Raw genomic sequence first — 20,278 nt, 5'->3', positions numbered from 1 at the left:
AAGATTAATAGCACATCATAATGTGCTATTACCTCTGCAAGCTCCCTGTCGTTGCCTTTGTTAGCGTAACTTTCCCTCTTGACGTGTCCTCAAAGCTAATTCTTGCATGCCCAAAATTGCAGTGGTGTCGTTAAGCCGCTTGAGTACATCCCTGTTTCTTTTTACTTTCTCGTTGTGTTGCGCAGTTTGAATACGCAGACCTTCGTCCATTACATGATCAATGTGGCTTTTTCCCAGAATATTTCATCTGATGTAGGCATTTATATGCTCCCTGCTTTTGTGATTCCGTTTAGCTGAACACTCAATGTTCTTTCAAGTCACAGTACTAAAACCAATAAAATGATTTTATTAAATACCTCCTCCGTCTCCTGTAATTAGAAAAAACTAATTAGAATTGAATATCCCAAAAATGCTCAACTATCACTCTTCAGGCTCCCGAGTGGCGCAGCAGTCTATGGCATTGCATCTCAGTGCTAGAGGCGTCACTACAGACACCCTGGTTCGTTCAAGGCTGTATCACAACCGGCCGTGTTTGGGAGTCCCATAGGGCGGCGCACAATTTGGCCCGGCATCGTCCAGGTTTGCCCGGTGTAGGCCTTCATTGTAAATAAGAATTTGTTCATAACTGACTTGCCTAGTTAAATAAAGATTAAATGTAAACATAATCACTCTTAATCTCTATCCAACAATGTCACCAAGCTTCTCAACACATATAACCTCCATAATGCTCTGTGGCACAATCCCATTGCAACACACTAGGTTCATTCTCTGATCCTAATCCTGTGATTGGATGAGCAATATGTCAGTTCATACTGCGAAAGCTTTGATTGGTTCGAGGATGTTCTCTGGAAGTGGTCATAATTACCATGTACACTACCGTTAAGTTTGGGGTGACTTAGAAATGTCCTTGTTTTCCATGAAAACATACATGAAATGAGTGGCAAAATGAATGGGAAATATAGTCAAGACGTTGACAAGGTTATAAATGATTTTTATTTGAAATAATTGTGTCCTTCAATCTTTGCTTTCGTCAAAGAATCTTCCATTTGAAGCAATTACAACCTTGCAGACCTTTGGCATTTTAGTTGTCAATTTGTTGAGGTAATCTGAAGAGATTTCACCCTATGCTTCCTGAAGCACCTTCCACAAGTTGGATTGGCTTGATGAGCAATTCTTACATACTATACAGTCAAGCTGCTCCCACAACAGCTCAGTAAGGTTGAGATCTGGTGACTGTGCTGGCCACTCCATTATAGACAGAATATCAGCTGACTGCTTCTTCCCTAAATAGTTCTTGCAAATTTTGGAGCTGTGCTTTGGGTAATTGTTCTGTTGTAGGAGGAAATTGGCTCCAATTAAGCACCGTCCACAGGGGATGGCATGGCGTAGCGAAATTGACTGATGGCCTTCTTCAAGATCTCTTTTACCCTGTATAAATCTCCCACTTTAACACCACCAAAGAACCCCCATACCATCACATTGCCTCCACCATGTTTGACAGATGGCGTCAAGCACTCCTCCAGCATCTTCATTTTTTCTGCGTCTCACAAATGTTCTTCTTTGTGATCCGAACACCTCAAACTTAGATTTGTCTGTCCATAACGCTTTTTTCCGATCTTCCTCTGTCCAGTGTCTGTGTTCTTTTGCCCATCTTAATCTTCACTTTTTATTGGCCAGTCTGAGAGATGACTTTTATTTTGCAACTCTGCCTGGAAGGCCAGCATCCCGGAGTCGCCTCTTCACTGTTGACGTTGAGACTGGTGTTTTGCGGGTACTATTTAATGAAGCTGCCATTTGAGGACTTGTGAGGTGTCTGTTTCTCAAACTAGACACTCTAATATACTTGCTCACTTGTGCACCGGGGCCTCCCACTCCCCTTTCCGTTCTGGATAGAGCCAATTTGCGCTGTTCTGTGAAGTAAGTAGTACACAGCGTTGTACGAGATCTTCAGTTTCTTGGCAATTTCTCGCATGGAATAACCTTCATTTCTCAGAACAAGAATAGACTGATGAGTTTCAGAAGAAAGGTCTTTGTTTCTGGCCATTTTGAGCCTGTAATCGAACCCACAAATGCTGATGCTCAAGATACTCAACTAGTCTAAAGAAGGCCAGTTTTATTGCTTTTTTAATGAGCACAACAGTTTTCAGCTGTGCTAACATAATTGCAAAAGGGTTTTCTAATGATGAATTTGAATTAGCTAACACAGCGTGCCATTGGAACACAGGAGTGATGGTTGCTGGTAATGGACCTCTCTACGCCTATGTCGATATTCCATAAAAAATCTGCCGATTCCAGCTACAATAGTCATTTACAACATTAACAATGTCTACACTGTATTTCTGATCAATTTGATGTTATGTTAATGGACAAAAAATTTGCTTTTCTTTCAAAAACAATAATTTCTAAGTGACCCCAAACTTTTGAATGGTAGAGTATGTCTATGGAAGGGGTTGAGGCCTACGAGCCTCCTAGGTTTTGGATTGAAGTCAATGTAGCCAGAGGAGGACGGAAGCTAGCTGTCCTCCGGCTACTCTAAGGTTCTACAGTATTGCAAAACAGTGTATTTCTATCCATTATTTGGTGACATATGAATATATTTAGTATAGTTTCACTATTTTTATGGAACGTCGTTGAAGATGGTCCTCTCAGGAGCCTCCACTGGTCAAGCCACTCCGGTTCACACTGACCGTGGCTTGTGCAGAAAGTAGTAAATCACGTTTTCCAACTCATCTGTCAATAGCACCTGCTAAATTCACGGTATCAATGTTGAGAAAAGTAGCAAAAATGTTCTAGTTCTGGATGGCTAACGTTATCTATTTTAAAAAACGGCTCGGTAGAAAGGACTATCACCACATACTGAGCAGCTCACGTTATAAACAGAAGCACGCTACATGGCAGACCAATCCAAACTCATCTCCTGGCATGTCCAGCCCATCCATTATCTCAGCCAATCATGGCTAGCAGGAAGGTTCCTGGCTTTTCCCGTGGATAAACCAACTAGACTCGTAATTAACCATTTGTATTTACAGATGGAATACAAGTTTGTTATTAAGGCACATGAAAGTTTTTGATAAAGGTATGTTTACATTCAAATGCCTCTCCTGTGAAGTAGTGACATACGCCTAGTTTCCTCAAACGAGTCACATTTCTCCCTTGCCAAGATAATCCATCCACCTGACAGCATATCAAGTAGCTGATTTAAACATGATCATTACACATTTGCATCTTGTGCTGGGGACAAAAAAAATGCAGTTTTGTTACATAAAACATTGCCACAGATGTATCAAGTTGATGGAGCATGCAATTGGCATGCTGACTGCAGGAATGTCCACCAGAGCTGTTGCCAGAGAATTGAATGTTAATTTCTCTACCATAAACCGCCTCAATGTCGTTTTGAACAGAGTGCCCCATGGTGGGGTTATGGTATGGGCAAGCATAAGTTACGGACATCAAACAGAATTAGCATTTTTATCGATGGCAATTTGAATGCACAGAGATACCGTGACGAAATCCTGATGCCCATTGTCGTGCCATTCATCCATGTTAATGCACGGCCTCATGTTGCAAGAATCTTTACACAATTCCTGGTAGCTGAACATTTCCCAGTTCTTCCATGGCCTGCATCCTCACCAGACATGTCACCCGTTGATTTGATTTGAGCATGTTTGGGATGCTCTGGTTCGACGTGTACGACAGCGTGTTCCAGTTCCCACCAATATCCAGCAACTTCGCAAAGCCATTAAAGAGGAGTGGGACAATCAACAGCCTGATCAACTCTATGTGAAGGAGATGTCATGCTACATGAGGCAAATGGTGGTTACACCAGATACTGACTGGTTTTCTGATCCACGCCCCTCCCTTTAAAAAAAAAAAGATATCTGTGACTAATAGATGCAGATCTGTATTCCCAGTCATGTGAAATTCATAGATTAGGGCCAATTTTTTTTAATTTTAATTGACTGATTTCCTTATATGGACTCTACGTCAGTAAAACCATTGAAATTGTTGGGTGTTATATTTTTGTTCAGTATATTTTTTATATATAGTTTTTTGTGTCATTCACACCTGCACTGTTGGAACTCAGAGCTGAAGTATTTCACTACACTCCAATTACATGTGACTAATTTAAAAAATACAAGCACTTTCACAGAGTGAGTAACATACTACCTCACAAACACATAGGGCAATGCGCACACACACAATGGTTAAACATCACAACGGTGACACATTAAAATGGTTTGAATGTTTGTTTGAGCCAAGGTGTTTGTCTTTGAGGTGGGTGTGGTTTATGTATCCGTTTCTGCTGTTGATTTTGCATGGATAAATGTGTTTACCTAGTGTCTTCTCTTGATTACATTATTTTGTTACTGTGCAAGTCCACCTGTTTTTGGTTGTCATTCTGTATGCCTATTGGATACAGCAGGGGTATTTAAATCCAGGCCTCAAGGTCAGCTTTTTTTTTCTCTTTCTGACTTGATTCCTGTCCTTAATTGGGCAGACCTTGGTGTCCAAGGTCATAATCAGTCCCTGTTGAGAAGGAAAGGATGAGAACCTGCAGTGTTATTGTCCTCCAGGCCCTTATTTGAATACCACCAGTTTGGCCCCTTATGAACACAAGAAAGCAGACTACAACAAGGAAGGGACTACCTGAATGTGTCTGATAAGAAACACATGTTTTCGTTTTCTGTTCCGAAAATATTTCCTTTTGGTGCCTAATGAACACAACCCTGGTATACAGTGCGTTATGATGAGTGGTAACGTTATTCATGATGTCTCTCTTCCAGGGGTAGTATCCAACCCAATGGTGCAACAGCCAATGATGTCAGGGGGTCTAGACGCCGGCTCCCCCATCACCTTCCCTGAGGTCGAAAACGAGGACCCCCGCCTCGCCATAGATGCCAATGCGGGGGGGGGCATTTGGGGTTTCTTCAAGGTACGTCTTTTTCAGTAATTTCGGTAGGGCAGTGGATGTTTTTACGCACCTGACACTCTCAAAGTAATGTGAACACACACACACAGTAGTGGACATCAGCATCGTGTTCATTAGGAGAAAGTTTTAAAATATTGTACAACGGAAATAGGCTTTTCTATTTCACAAGCCCAGGTAGTCCTTCCCTGTTTCAGTCCGTTTTCTTCGGTTTGATGTCTAATGAACACGACCCAGGCAACACAGCAGGGCTGCCTTTTTAAAAGCAGGAAACGCTCACTAAACTTAAAACAGGACTAATTCTGCGTTTACGTGGCACGAGGAAGATGGCAGGCGGGAACCCGGATGTCATTGTTTTCAATGAGAGCACAACGGTAAATGCCATTAAGGCTGCCGGTGAATGCTGTCAGAAGCTACGGTAGACGGGACTTGCCGCCAGAGTTAAAATATTTCAAATTTTGCCATCTGCCATAGCGTTGTTTTCTTCCTGATGTTGATTTGCACTGTTTGCTGAAATCACTGTAGCGACACATACTGTCGTGCTGACTTGCTTTTGCCGTTAGTCTGTCTTTTGTGTCCCTCGTCAAAACGCAGCGTAAGTCAATAGTGCAAAGACAGGCGGTGTCAGAGGAAGGCCAGAAAAACTGTCAAGAAAGCCAGCCAGGTCATAAACTGTTCTCTCTACTACTGCACGGCAAGCAGTACCAGAGTGTAAAGTATGGGACCAAAAGACTCCTGAACAGCTTCTACCCCCAAGCCATAATACTGCTGAAATATTTGTTTTTTATTAACCCATTCTCCACACCCTCTCTTTGGCGCACACAAATATATTATTTACAGCTTTTTTTGCTACATATATTTTAAATATCACACTTTACATATTTTACATACTGTGCCTGGTACAGCAATCACATAACAGTAATACATTACTGAAGCGACTGCTGGAACAGTTAATCAAATGGCTACCCTGACTATTTGCACTGACTCTCTTGCACCGGCTCTACACTGGCCTCTACCTACACACTCACACATACTACACTGACACTCCAACACACACACTCATATTGACGCCACTCACACAAACACACTTTCACTCTTCACATACGCTGCTGCCACTCTGTTTATTATCAATCCTGACTGTCTAGACACTTTTATCCCTACATACATGTACATATTACCTCAACTACCTCGTACCCCTGCACATTGACTCGGTACCAGTACTCCTTGTAGAAAGTCTCGTTATTTTATTGCGTTACTATTTCCTTGTTCGTTTTTGGCACATTTTTCTTACTTTTTATCTCTGCATTGTTGGGAAAGAGCTCGTAAGTAAGCATTTCACGGTAAAGTCTACACCTGTTGTATTCGGCGCATGTGACATAAGATTTGACTTGATACATGAGTTCTTTGTTCTTCTAAAGCAGAATAGCATACATCTGGTTGAAACGCGTTATCAGGCATTCAGATCAATATCATGTCTTTGCACTGAGTTTTGTAAACACCTTTCCTGCATATTAAACAGTTCCTTGTCTCTTTTTTCCGTCACAAAAGAGAAAAAAACAAGTGATCTTTCCCCAGCCTGTTTCCCAGACACTGATGACGCCTACACAACAAAAGTCATGCTTTCTCGAATTTGAATTGAGTCGCGTACTAGGTATAATCTGTGTCCGAGGAAACCGGCCCCTTGACATTTAACTAAATCTCTTTAAGTCTACTTTATAAATTACTCACGGTCCAAATGTAATTTAGGCTGCTTTTACACAGGCAGCCCAATTATTTTGCCTAATCAGATCTGCTATTTTGACAATAATTGGGCAAAAGATCAGAAGTGGGGCTGCCTGTGTAAACGCATCCATTTTGGCACAAACACGTCACAAACCCATTTTGTATGATAAACCTTCAGTCAATGTACTGCCAGAACCAAATCTCCAGTCGCTCAATACGCAACAGCCTGTATTGGGGAAACACTTTCCTGGACTACACCCATAAATTGTCTGCTAATGCTATCAGTGTTGCGTTAGATGACCAGTACGTCTGGTAATATCCAGGGCTGCAGCCCAAAGGGCTCCTTATTCTCTATGGGCTCTGGCCAAATGAAGTGCCTTATAAAGGGAATTGGGTGCCATTTCAGGTCTTCTTCCTCCTATTCATCTGGCTGGCTGGCAAGGAGGACTGTGGTATGCCTCAGACAGTTAGGGAGACGGTTGCGATCAGGAGCACAGCTTGTCTGATAATAAGGCCTAATTGTATCCATCCAGTCTCTACTGGGAATAAGGCCTAAGGGTATTTATCCAGCAGGGTTTCTGAAAATGTTGCGCCGTACATTTGACCGGCAACGTTTTAATTTACCAGACATTTTGAGAAATCTGCCGGACCCATATGCATTGGGTGTGTAACCTGATTTTGGTGTTCACCCACGGTGCTCAGAATAACAGATCACATTTAGATTATGGTAATTATATTAACAGAATTTGATCTTCATCAGATGACACGCATAGGACTTCATGTTACACAATACATGTATGTTTTGTTCGATAAAGTGCATATTTATATCCAAAAATCTAATTTTACATTGGCGTGTTATGTTCAGTAGTTCAAAAACATGCTATGATTTTGCAGTGAGCCACATGAATTCACAGAAATAATCATTATAAATGTTGATGAAAATTCAAGTGTTATGCATGGAACTTTAGATACACTTCTCCTTAATGCAACCGCTGTGTCAGATAAAAATAAAAAAAAACTTGACTGAAAGCATAATCTGAGAACGGCGCTCAGAGCCCAAACCAGCCAGAGAAATATCCGCCATGTTGGGTAGTCAACATTATTCATATATAAATATTCACTTACCTTTGATAATCTTCATCAGAATTCACTCCCAGGAATCGCAGTTCCACAAATGCTTGTTTTGTTCGATAATGTCCATCATTTATGTCCATTTATGTCCAATAGCTTCTTTTGTTAGGGCGTTTGGTAAACAAATCCAAAAGCGCGATTTGGTCCATTCGGACGAAACGTTCCAAAAAGTTATATTACAGGTCGAAGAAACTTGTCAAACTAAGTATAGAATCAATCTTTAGGATGTTTTTATCATAAAAGTTCAAAAATGTTCCAGCCGGAGAATTCCATTGTCTGTAGAGAAGCAATGGAACGAGAGCTAACTCTCAAGTGAAAGCGCGTGTCTGAGAACGAGGCTGTAGGCAGACCCATTTACATTACATTTACATTTAAGTCATTTAGCAGACGCTCTTATCCAGAGCGACTTACAAATTGGTGCATTCACCTTATGATATCCAGTGGAACAACCACTTTACAATAGTGCATCTAACTCTTTTAAGGGGGGGGGTTAGAAGGATTACTTTATCCTATCCTAGGTATTCCTTAAAGAGGTGGGGTTTCAGGTGTCTCCGGAAGGTGGTGATTGACTCCGCTGACCTGGCGTCGTGAGGGAGTTTGTTCCACCATTGGGGTGCCAGAGCAGCGAACAGTTTTGACTGGGCTGAGCGGGAACTGTACTTCCTCAGAGGTAGGGAGGCGAGCAGGCCAGAGGTGGATGAACGCAGTGCCCTTGTTTGGGTGTAGGGCCTGATCAGAGCCTGAAGGTACGGAGGTGCCGTTCCCCTCACAGCTCCGTAGGCAAGCACCATGGTCTTGTAGCGGATGCGAGCTTCAACTGGAAGCCAGTGGAGAGAGCGGAGGAGCGGGGTGACGTGAGAGAACTTGGGAAAGTTGAACACCAGACGGGCTGCGGCGTTCTGGATGAGTTGTAGGGGTTTAATGGCACAGGCAGGGAGCCCAGCCAACAGCGAGTTGCAGTAATCCAGACGGGAGATGACAAGTGCCTGGATTAGGACCTGCGCCGCTTCCTGCGTGAGGCAGGGTCGTACTCTGCGAATGTTGTAGAGCATGAACCTACAGGAACGGGTCACCGCCTTGATGTTAGTTGAGAACGACAGGGTGTTGTCCAGGATCACGCCAAGGTTCTTAGCACTCTGGGAGGAGGACACAATGGAGTTGTCAACCGTGATGGCGAGATCATGGAATGGGCAGTCCTTCCCCGGGAGGAAGAGCAGCTCCGTCTTGCCGAGGTTCAGCTTGAGGTGGTGATCCGTCATCCACACTGATATGTCTGCCAGACATGCAGAGATGCGATTCACCACCTGGTTATCAGAGGGGGGAAAGGAGAAGATTAATTGTGTGTCGTCTGCATAGCAATGATAGGAGAGACCATGTGAGGATATGACAGAGCCAAGTGACTTGGTGTATAGCGAGAATAGGAGAGGGCCTAGAACAGAGCCCTGGGGGACACCAGTGGTGAGAGCACGTGGTGCGGAGACAGATTCTCGCCACGCCACCTGGTAGGAGCGACCTGTCAGGTAGGACGCAATCCAAGCGTGGGCCGCGCCGGAGATGCCCAGCTCGGAGAGGGTGGAGAGGAGGATCTGATGGTTCACAGTATCAAAGGCAGCCGATAGGTCTAGAAGGATGAGAGCAGAGGAGAGAGAGTTAGCTTTAGCAGTGCGGAGCGCCTCCGTGACACAGAGAAGAGCAGTCTCAGTTGAATGACTAGTCTTGAAACCTGACTGATTTGGATCAAGAAGGTCATTCTGAGAGAGATAGCAGGAGAGCTGGCCAAGGACGGCACGTTCAAGAGTTTTGGAGAGAAAAGAAAGAAGGGATACTGGTCTGTAGTTGTTGACATCGGAGGGATCAAGTGTAGGTTTTTTCAGAAGGGGTGCAACTCTCGCTCTCTTGAAGACGGAAGGGACGTAGCCAGCGGTCAAGGATGAGTTGATGAGCGAGGTGAGGTAAGGGAGAAGGTCTCCGGAAATGGTCTGGAGAAGAGAGGAGGGGATAGGGTCAAGCGGGCAGGTTGTTGGGCGGCCGGCCGTCACAAGACGCGAGATTTCATCTGGAGAGAGAGGGGAGAAAGAGGTCAAAGCACAGGGTAGGGCAGTGTGAGCAGAACCAGCGGTGTCGTTTGACTTAGCAAACGAGGATCGGATGTCGTCGACCTTCTTTTCAAAATGGTTGACGAAGTCATCAGCAGAGAGGGAGGAGGGCGGAGGAGGGGGAGGAGGATTCAGGAGGGAGGAGAAGGTGGCAAAGAGCTTCCTAGGGTTAGAGGCAGATGCTTGGAATTTAGAGTGGTAGAAATTGGCTTTAGCAGCAGAGACAGAAGAGGAGAATGTAGAGAGGAGGGAGTGAAAGGATGCCAGGTCCGCAGGGAGGCGAGTTTTCCTCCATTTCCGCTCGGCTGCCCGGAGCCCCGTTCTGTTTTGACCCCTTACTCAAACAGCTCCCATCCGCCCCCCCCCCCCCCCCCCCTTCACATGAGAAGCCTGAAACCACGTTCTAAAAACGGTTGACATCTAGTGGAAGCCTTAGGAAGTGAAAATGAACCCATATCCCACTGTATATTCGATAGGGGTGAGTTCAAAAACTACAAACCTCAGATTTCCCACTTCCTGTTTGGATTTTTTTCTCGAGTTTTTGCCTGCCATATGAGTTCTGTTATACTCACAGACATCATTCAAACAGTTTTAGAAACTTCAGAGTGTTTCTATCCAATACTAATAATAATATGCATACAGTGGGGCAAAAAAGTATTTAGTCAGCCACCAATTGTGCAAGTTCTCCCACTTAAAAAGATGAGGCCTGTAATTTTCATCATAGGTACCACTTCAACAGACAAAATGAGAAAAAAAAATCCTGAAAATCACATTGTAGGATTTTTTTATGAATTTATTTGCAAATTATGGTGGAAAATAAGTATTTGGTCACCTACAAACAAGCAAGATTTCTGGCTCTCACAGACCTGTAACTTCTTCTTTAAGAGGCTCCTCTGTCCTCCACTCGTTACCTGTATTAATGGCACCTGTTCACAACCTCACAGTCACACTCCAAACTCCACTATGGCCAAGATCAAAGAGCTGTCAAAGGACACCAGAAACAAAATTGTAGACCTGCACCAGGCTGGGAAGACTGAATCTGCAATAGGTAAGCAGCTTGGTTTGAAGAAATCAACTGTGGGAGCAGTTATTAGGAAATGGAAGACATACAAGAACGCTGATAATCTCCCTCGATCTGGGGCTCCACGCAAGATCTCACCCCGTGGGGTCAAAATGATCACAAGAACGGTGAGCAAAAATCCCAGAACCACACGGGGCGACCTAGTGAATGACTTGCAGAGAGCTGGGACCAAAGTAACAAAGCCTACCATCAGTAACACACTACGCCGCCAGGGACTCAAATCCTGCAGTGCCAGACTTGTCCCCCTGCTTAAGCCAGTACATGTCCAGGCCCGTCTGAAGTTTGCTAGAGAGCATTTGGATGATCCAGAAGAAGAAGATTGGGAGAATGTCATATGGTCAGATGAAACCAAAATAGAACTTTTTGGTAAAAACTCAACTCGTCGTGTTTGGAGTACAAAGAATGCTGAGTTGCATCCAAAGAACACCATACCTACTGTGAAGCATGGGGGTGGAAACATCATGCTTTGGGGCTGTTTTTCTGCAAAGGGACCAGGACGACTGATCCATGTAAAGGAAAGAATGAATGGGGCCATGTATTGTGAGATTTTGAATGAAAACCTCCTTCCATCAGCAAGGGCATTGAAGATGAAACGTGGCTGGGTCTTTCAGCATGACAATGATCCCAAACACACCGCCCGGGCAACGAAGGAGTGGCTTCGTAAGAAGCATTTCAAGGTCCTGGAGTGGCCTAAGCAGTCTCCAGATCTCAACCCCATAGAAAATCTTTGGAGGGAGTTGAAAGTCCGTGTTGCCCAGCAACAGCCCCAAAACATTACTGCTCTAGAGGAGATCTGCATGGAGGAATGGGCCAAAATACCAGCAACAGTGTGTGAAAACCTTGTGAAGACTTACAGAAAACGTTTGACCTCTGTCATTGCCAACAAAGGGTATATAACAAAGTATTGAGAAACTTTTGTTATTGACCAAATACTTATTTTCCACCATAATTTGCAAATAAATTCATAACAAATCCTACAATTCCTTTTTTCCCTCATTTTGTCTGTCATAGTTGAAGTGTACCTATGATAAATTACAGGCCTCATCTTTTTAAGTGGGAGAACTTGCACAATTGGTGGCTGACTAAATACTTTTTTGCCCCACTGTATATTAGCATCTGGGACTGAGTAGGAGGCAGTTCACTCTGGGCACGCTATTTATCCAAAAAATGCTGCCCCCTATCCCAAACAAGTTAATGTGGTCGATCCGGAAACTATCATCTCAAAAACAAAACGTTTATTCTTTCAGTGAAATACGGAACCGTTCCGTATTTGATCTAACGGGTGGCATCAATGAGTCTAAATATTCCTGTTACATTGCACAACCTTCAATGTTATGTCATAATTACTTAAAATTCTGGCAAATTATTTCGCAATGAGCCAGGCGGCCCAAACTGTTGCATATACCCTGACATTGCGTGCAATGAACTTCTAAACAGAAGTGACACAATTTCACCTGGTTAATATTGCCTGCTAACCTGGATTTCTTTTAGCTAAATATGCAGGTTTAAAAATATATACTTCTGTGTATTGATTTTAAGAAAGGCATTGATGTTTATGGTTAGGTACACGTTGGAGCAACGACAGTCCTTTTTCGCGAATGCGCACTGCATCGATTATATGCAAAGCAGGACACGCTAGATAAACTAGTAATATCATCAACCATGTGTAGTTATAACTAGTGAATATGATTGATTGATTGTCATTTATAAGAGAAGTTTAATGCTAGCTAGCAACTTACCTTGGCTTCTTACTGCATTTGCGTAACAGGCGGGCTCCTCGTGAGGCAGGTGGTTAGAGCGTTGGACTAGTTAACCGTAAGGTTGCAAGATTGAATCCCTGAGCTGACAAGGTAAAAATCTGTCGTTCTGCCCCTGAAAAAGGCAGTTAACCCACCGTTCCTAGGCCGTCATTGAAAATAAGAATATGTTCTTAACTGACTTGCCTAGTTAAATAAAGGTTACCGATTTTCTGATTAAAATCGGCCCTAATTAATCAGCCATTCCGATTAATCGGTCGACCTCTACTTTGAAGCAAATGTAAGACGAGCCTCATACAGTGCATTCGGGAAAGTATTCAGACCCCTTCACTTTTTCCACATTTTGTTACGTTACAGCCTTATTCTAAAATGGATTAAATTGTTTTTATTTCCTCATCAATCTACACACAATACCCCATAATGACAAAGTAAAAACAGGTTTTTAGACATTTTTGCTGATTTATTTTAAAAATGAACACTGAAATAAACATTTTACATAAGTATTCAGATCCTTTAGTCAGGACTTTGTTGAAGCACCTTTGGCAGTGACTACAGCCTTGCGTCTTATTGGGTATGATGCTACAAGCTTGGCACACTAGTGTTTGGGGAGTTTCTCCCATTCTTCTCTGCAGATCCTCTCAAGCTCTGTCAGGTTGGATGGGGAGCATCGCTGCACAGCTCTTTTCAAGTCTCTCCAGAGATGTTCGATCGGGTTCAAGTCTGGGCTCTGGCTGGGCCACTAAAGGACATTGAGACTTGTCCCGAAGCCACTCCTGCGTTGTCTTGGCTGTGTGCTTAGGGTCGTTGTCCTGTTGGAAGGTGAACCTTTGCCCCTGTCTGAGGTCTTGAGCACTCTGGAGCAAGTTTTCGATCCTGACTATCTCCCAGTCCCTGCTGCTGACAATCATCCCCACAGCATGATGCTGCCACCACCATACTTCACCGTAGGTATGGTATTGGCCAGGTGATGAGTGGTGCCTGGTTTCCTCCAGATGTGAAGCTTGGCATTCAGGCCAAGGAGTTCAATCTTGGTTTCATTAGACCAGAGAATCTTGTTTTTCATGTTCTGAGAGTCCTGTAGGTGCCTTTTGGCAAACTCCAAGTGGGCTGTCATGTGCCTTACTGAGGAGTGGCTTCTGTCTGGCCACTCTACCATAAAGGTCTGATTTGTGGAGTGCTGCGGAGATGGTTGTCATTCTGGAAGGTTCTCCCATCTCCACAGAGGAACTCCGGAGCTCTGTCAGAGTGACGGGTTGTTGGTCACCTCCTTGACCAAGGCCCTTCTCCCCTGATTGCTCAGTTTGGCCAGGCGGCCAGCTCTAGGAAGAGTCTTGGTGGTTCCAAACTTCTTCCATTTCGGAATGATAGAGGCCACTGTGTTCTTGGGCACCTTCAATGCTGCAGACATTTTTTGGTACCTTTCCCCAGATCTGTGCCTCGACACAATCCTGTCTCGAAGGTCTACGGACAATCCCTTTGACCTCCATGGGTTGGTTTTTGCTCTGACCGGAACTGTCAACTGTTGGACCTTTTTATATAGACAGGTGTGTGCCTTTCCAAATCACGTCCAATCAATTGAATTTACCACAAGTGGAAACATCGATGGAAACAGGATGCACCTGAGCTCAAGTTCGAGTGTCATAGCACAGGGTCTGAATACCTATGTAAGTAAGGTATTTCAATTTTTTTATTTTGAATAAATTAGCAAAAAATTCTAAACCTGTTTTCGCTTTGTCCGTAGGTGGTATTGTGTGCATAGGTTGAGGATTTTTTTTAAATATAATCCATTTTAGAATAAAGCTGTAACGAAATGTGTATAAAGTGAAGGGGTCTGAATACTTTAAGAATGCACTGTATTGTACACACACGCCGATTTAATTCCACAAAATTATACAAAATAACCTGTAGACCGATAAGCATGACCATTCAAATGTATTTACATCGACTGGTATTTACATCAACGAATAGGCTAAAAAGCATTATCCCGGATAATTGGCCGCTGCCAAATTTATCAGCTTTTTTTTTATCGGCCAAATGCCCGGCTTTTACGGGCTAACGGAAACCCTGCCATCCACTCTTGTTTGGGATTACATGCACATTGCACACTGGCAGGTAGTCGGGCAGGCAGGCACAAACGCTCACACGCTGTTGGTTCAACAATTGGAACTGTTCAGGGTTCCCTCAACTTTGTTTTGTCCTGAAACCACCCCTGGTGTACGGACTCATGAGTTAATGATGGTGTGTTTTTATTCAGTTACATTAGAATGCTTTTGAAACAACTGAGATACAGAGTAAAGTAAAAATGGTACTTTGAAACAGTCACTTAGCCTAACTTAATTTCCTTAACCACCTGTAGAAGTAATGAGCTATGACACTAATTAGCTTGGGTCATTAGCGCATTCATTGTCACACTAATTAACATAACGTCTTATATCCTTTTTTTTTGCCTTTACCTCCCTTATCTCACCTCATTTGCTCACATTGTATATAGACTTATTTTTCTACTGTATTATTGACTATGTTTTGTTTATTCCATGTGTAACTCTGTGTTGTATGTGTTGAATTGCTTTGCTTTATCTTGGCCAGGTCGCAGTTGCAAATGAGAACTTGTTCTCAACTAGCCTACCTGGTTAAATAAAGGTGAAATAAAATAAATACAATTTCAACCAGTCAGTTAAGGGGATGCAAATGACATCCAGCCTTAGAACATGTTTTAACTGTGTGTCCATCCTCAGGGCGTGGCAGGTAACCACATGGTAAAGACGGTCCTGGATAAGACCAAGCACTCAGTGGAATCCATGATCACCACTCTGGACCCGGGCATGGCGCCATACATCAGTAAGTCAACACCATTTATCATTCATTTAACAGTGGTAGAACTAGGGTTTGGGTTAATCAATTCAGGAACTGAAATTCCAATTTAGTAAATTGAAAAAAATGTGCTTCTCAATAAACCGAAAAGGAGAAGCAATTTCTTATTTTTTTCTCCCCCCAAAAAATAACTTCCTGAATTGAGACTTACATTTTAATTGAGCCCAACCCAGTTGAAAACGCGCTCTAGCTAGCCAGTGCTTACATCAATCCCTTGCTTTGAAATCCATTACAGGAAGTGTACGAGCGCACACTTTGGGGAGAAGGGTGGGGGATTGGGATGAAGCTTATCCATTATCGCCCTATATCTGCAAGCCAATGGGTGTGTCCCAAGTCACACCCTATTCCTATGGGCCCTGGACAAAAGTAGTGCACTATGTAGGGAATATGGTGCCATTTGGGATGCAAACAATGTGTGCTGGTGCCAGAATGTTTTTATTTAACTAGTCAAGTCAGTTAAGAACCAATTCTTATTTACAATGACATCCTACACCAGCCAAACCCCGATGACGCTGGGCCAATTGTGCGCCGCCCTATGGGACTCCCAATCACTGCCAGGTTAAAATCACAGAAAAGCTCCTCCTAAATAAGAACTTGCCACTGACTTAAGTCTAAATGTTCCTTGCGGGACGTACAGGATAAAATCGCTTGTTGAGTCTCTCGATTTTCAAACTCGTCTTGGGCTAGCATGCACTCTCCTTCATGGATATAGCGAATCGATAATGGGTAAGCGACTTGTTTACTCATTATTGTTTGACTGTTTTAAACTACATTTTCTTTCTTTTGACCTTGTACTATATCAAATAAAAACCCTCAACTGTTTTTCTTTTAATCCTGGTGCTGTAAACCCAGTAGTGTTAATTACTTAAATTACTTAACAATTACTTAAAACACAAGTTAAAACACTTTAAAGTACTACTTAAGTAGTTTTTGGGGGGTATCTACTTTTACTATTCATATTTTTTACTACTTTTACTTTACTACATTCCTAAAGAAAATAATGTACTTTTTACTACATACATTTTCCCTGACACAAAAGTACTTGTTACATTTTGAATGCTTAGCGGGACAGGAAAATGGTCCAATTCACATACTTATCCCTGGTCATCCTGACTACCTGTTGGTGTGTCCCTGGCTATCTGTAAAATAAATAACTTTCCCTTATGTTTGCTTTATGTAAGGAATTTGAAATGTTGTATACTTTTACTTTTGATACTTAAGTACATTTTTGCAATTACATTTACTTTTGATACTTGCGTATATTTAAAACCAAATACTTTTAGAATTTTACTCTAGTAGTATTTCACTTTTACTTTAGTAATTTTCTATTAAGGTATCTTTACTTTTACTCTTACAATTGGGTACTTTTTCCACCACTGCTGTAAACCCACTAGGTGTGCAGTCTTTTCTTTCATTCCAGCTTTAACATTTAACAATGAAATGTTATCATTTCAGTCAGGTTGTACCCACAGATGTAGCCTATTGAATATTATTATAGATAAAAATGCATCCTCCAATTGCAACATCTGCCTATGCCCACACATCTTATCTCAAGAAAATGTGTTTATTTTTAATACCCTCAAACACAGTTGGGCATACGCTAACTAATTTCAAAATAGCCCATTATCACAGTCAATCGTGATAGATTTTTTTTGGTCATGTTTTCCCGGTCAAACTGCATGCAAAACTATACGCCTTTAAGTGTTTTCTGTTTAAACCAGAGCATTTCCTGCGGGGCGCGCTGTTGCGTTTTGGCCGCATGAGGAAACAAATGTTAGTCCAGCTTCAGATAAGAATTGACTGAGGTGGTGTTTTTGGTTTAACATATTATAGGCCTACTGTGCTACAGTAAACCCACTGGGTTTATATTTGGGTCTGTTAGGCTAATGATTAATTCATATTTTACATATGTGATCTTGCAAGACATTGATTCAGCTTTTATCTAACTTTACTAAACCAGCATCATTGTGAGAAGTGAAAGTCTACTATTTGTAGTAAGTGATGAGTAGGACTATTAGGCAACCGATCTTGAGTTATTTTATGCGTTTTGAGCGCTCTTCTAATCGTGGTGCTGTAAGGACAGCAACGTTAACCAAGTGGTCATCGTTCTGAGTTCCACTGTATTTTTTTAATGAACATCAAGGCAGCCGTAGTGAATTTGGATGTGATAAGGTTCATGTGATGGATCAGTTTGTCTGCATATGCAATAGAGGTGTTTCTGTAAGCTAAGCAATCGGACAGTAGGGCGAATTCAAATACGTCGTACAAGAGTTCCAAGTCCGTAACAAACTGTTTTGAGGACAGCTGTTTGAGCAACCACTGATAGAGTTTTCTGTCTGTTCTGGTTACGTCTGCACACGCCTGTAGTTCTTCATCATTCACTCCACCACCAGAGTGAGAGAAGACGGGGAATAAACCACTATTTACCTCTAGGCTGCTATAGCCTACATGTTTATTTTGTTTGTCATTATATTGTTTTCATGGAATGTTTGTGGTAATTATAATTTATCAAAATACATTTTACAGAAATACACTATATAAACAAAAGTATGTGGACACCCCTTCTAATTAGTAGATTTGGCTATTTCAGCCACACCCATTGCTGAGATGCGTGTAAAATCGAGCACAGTCATGCAATCTCCATAGACGAACATTGGCAGTAAAATGGCCTCACTGGAGAGCTCAGTGACTTATAAGTCAGTTCGTCAAATTTCTCCTCTGCTAGAGCTTCCCCAATCAACTAAGTGCTGATATTGTGAAATGGAGACGTTAGGAGCAACAACGACTCAGGCGCGAAGTAGTAGGCCACACAAGCTCACAGAACGGGACCTGTGAGTGCTGAAGCGTGTAGCACGTAAAAATCGCCTGTCCTTGGTTGCAACACTCACTATCAAGTTCCAAACTGCCTCTGGAAGCAACATCAGCACAATAACTGTTCATTGGGAGCTTCATGAAATGGGTTTCCATGGCCGAGCAGCCGCACACAGGCATACGATCACCATGTGCAAAGCCAAGTGTCAGCTGGAGTGGTGTAAATTTCGGCGCCATTGGACTTTTTATTTTTCATGGCTCTGGCTAGGCCCCTTAGTTCCAGTGAAGGGAAATCTTAACACTAGGGCATACAATGACATTCTAGACGATTCTGTGCTTCCAGCTTTGTGGCAACAGTTTGGGGAAGGCCCTTTCCTGTTTCAGCATGACAATGCCACTGTGCACAAACCGAGGTTCATACAGAAATGGTTTGTCGATCGGTGTGGAAGAACTTGACTGGCCTGCACACAGCCCTGACCTCAACCCCATCGAACACCTTTGGAATGCCAACTGCGAGCCTTGCCTAATCGCTCAACATCAGTGCTCAACCTCACTAATGCTCTTGTGGCTGAATGGAAGCAAATCCACACGGCAATGTTCCAACATCTAGTGGAAAGCCTTCCCAGAAGAGTGGAGGCTGTTATAGTAGCAAATGGGCGACCAACTCCATATTAATGCCCATGATTTTGAAATTAGATGTTCGACAATCAGGTGTCCACATACTTTTGGTCATGTAATGTATTTTTACCATGCATCTCTGGGTAGTCTCAAATTGAAAAAGTGAGGACCTCCCGCTACGGCAGCACTACATCCCTGGTTGTCAGTTAAATCAGGTGGTGTTCATTCTGATGCACCAAAAGCCAAAGTCTACACACGGAGTCTCCAGGTTCAGGATTGGATGAGCACTGCCTTTAAAATGTACCAGCTCTCTTTTTCTATTGAGATGTCCTGGCAAACAGGCAGCGGTACAATGATCCGGGCAAGTCAACCTTGAGACACAAACAGGCATGATTTAACAATATAGGCTACACACATTGGCTTTACCGACTCAATTGGATTTTCAGCAGTTGAATACAGAGTGATCGAGTTCTCAGTGGAATGCCTGTCAATCTGATGGCAACATTTCTCTGGACTATCAATGGTTTCAGGGGTATAGGGCTCATAGAATATATAATGAATTAGAATGAATAAAAATAAAATATTGGGAGGATTGATGTAGAGAAGTGAGTGAGTTTAATGGAGGCAGGACCCAGGCAGGAACTTGTTGTAGGGGGAAGGTGTTGTGTGAGATGGTTGGTTGGTAAATAAAGTCTTGTCCACCAGAATGAGATTATTCCTGTATTAACTGTGTCTGTGTTTTTTTAGAGTCGGGCGGGGACTTGGACATCGTGGTGACATCAGACAAAGAGGTGAAGGTGGGGGCAGTGAGAGATGCCTTCCAAGAGGTGTTTGGCATGGCCATGGTGACCGGGGAGGCCGGCCAGTCCAACATCGCCCCGCAGCCCGTTGGCTACGCAGCCGGAGTCAAGGTCAGCTGTCTATCACGTTCCCAATAGCTCAGACACTGGTGTGCATTTATGTATTAGTGCTAATGAAGACATATATATAAAGCCTTTATAGTTTGTTTAAAGTGTGATCTGTGTATGTATTGCAGTTCTTTATACATTATATATATGTATACTGTATCTAGACTCTATTTAAAACATACGTTAATGCTCAGGTTTTGGATATTTAAAAAATCCCACTTCTGTCACACCTATTTACTGAAGTCATTAGTACTCAAATTCTAGCAACAATGTAGCAAATGTGTTCATGTAGAAAGGATACCCTTAGACTGTGAATGTGCTGCCATGTAATAGGACACCAGTAGTCACTGACAGCG

At 42.8% G+C, this 20,278-nt stretch overlaps 1 protein-coding gene across 2 annotated transcripts in view; it reads left to right on the top strand.

Annotated features, from left to right (window-relative positions):
• prrc1 (proline-rich coiled-coil 1) overlaps positions 1-20,278 on the top strand; it is a 38,670-nt gene that overhangs the window by 8,244 nt on the left and 10,148 nt on the right. For both annotated transcript variants that reach the window (XM_071351300.1, XM_071351301.1), the window contains exons 4-6: positions 4,785-4,933; positions 15,450-15,552; positions 19,762-19,925. In XM_071351300.1, the coding sequence (XP_071207401.1) occupies positions 4,785-4,933; positions 15,450-15,552; positions 19,762-19,925 (416 nt within the window). The remainder of the gene's footprint in view (positions 1-4,784; positions 4,934-15,449; positions 15,553-19,761; positions 19,926-20,278) is intronic.

The sequence above is a fragment of the Salvelinus alpinus genome, chromosome 18, assembly GCF_045679555.1.
Source record: "Salvelinus alpinus chromosome 18, SLU_Salpinus.1, whole genome shotgun sequence".
In the NCBI taxonomy this organism is placed as follows: Eukaryota; Metazoa; Chordata; class Actinopteri; order Salmoniformes; family Salmonidae; genus Salvelinus; species Salvelinus alpinus.
Note: the sequence above shows the minus strand (reverse complement) of the source record. Positions and strands in the feature narration are given on the sequence as shown.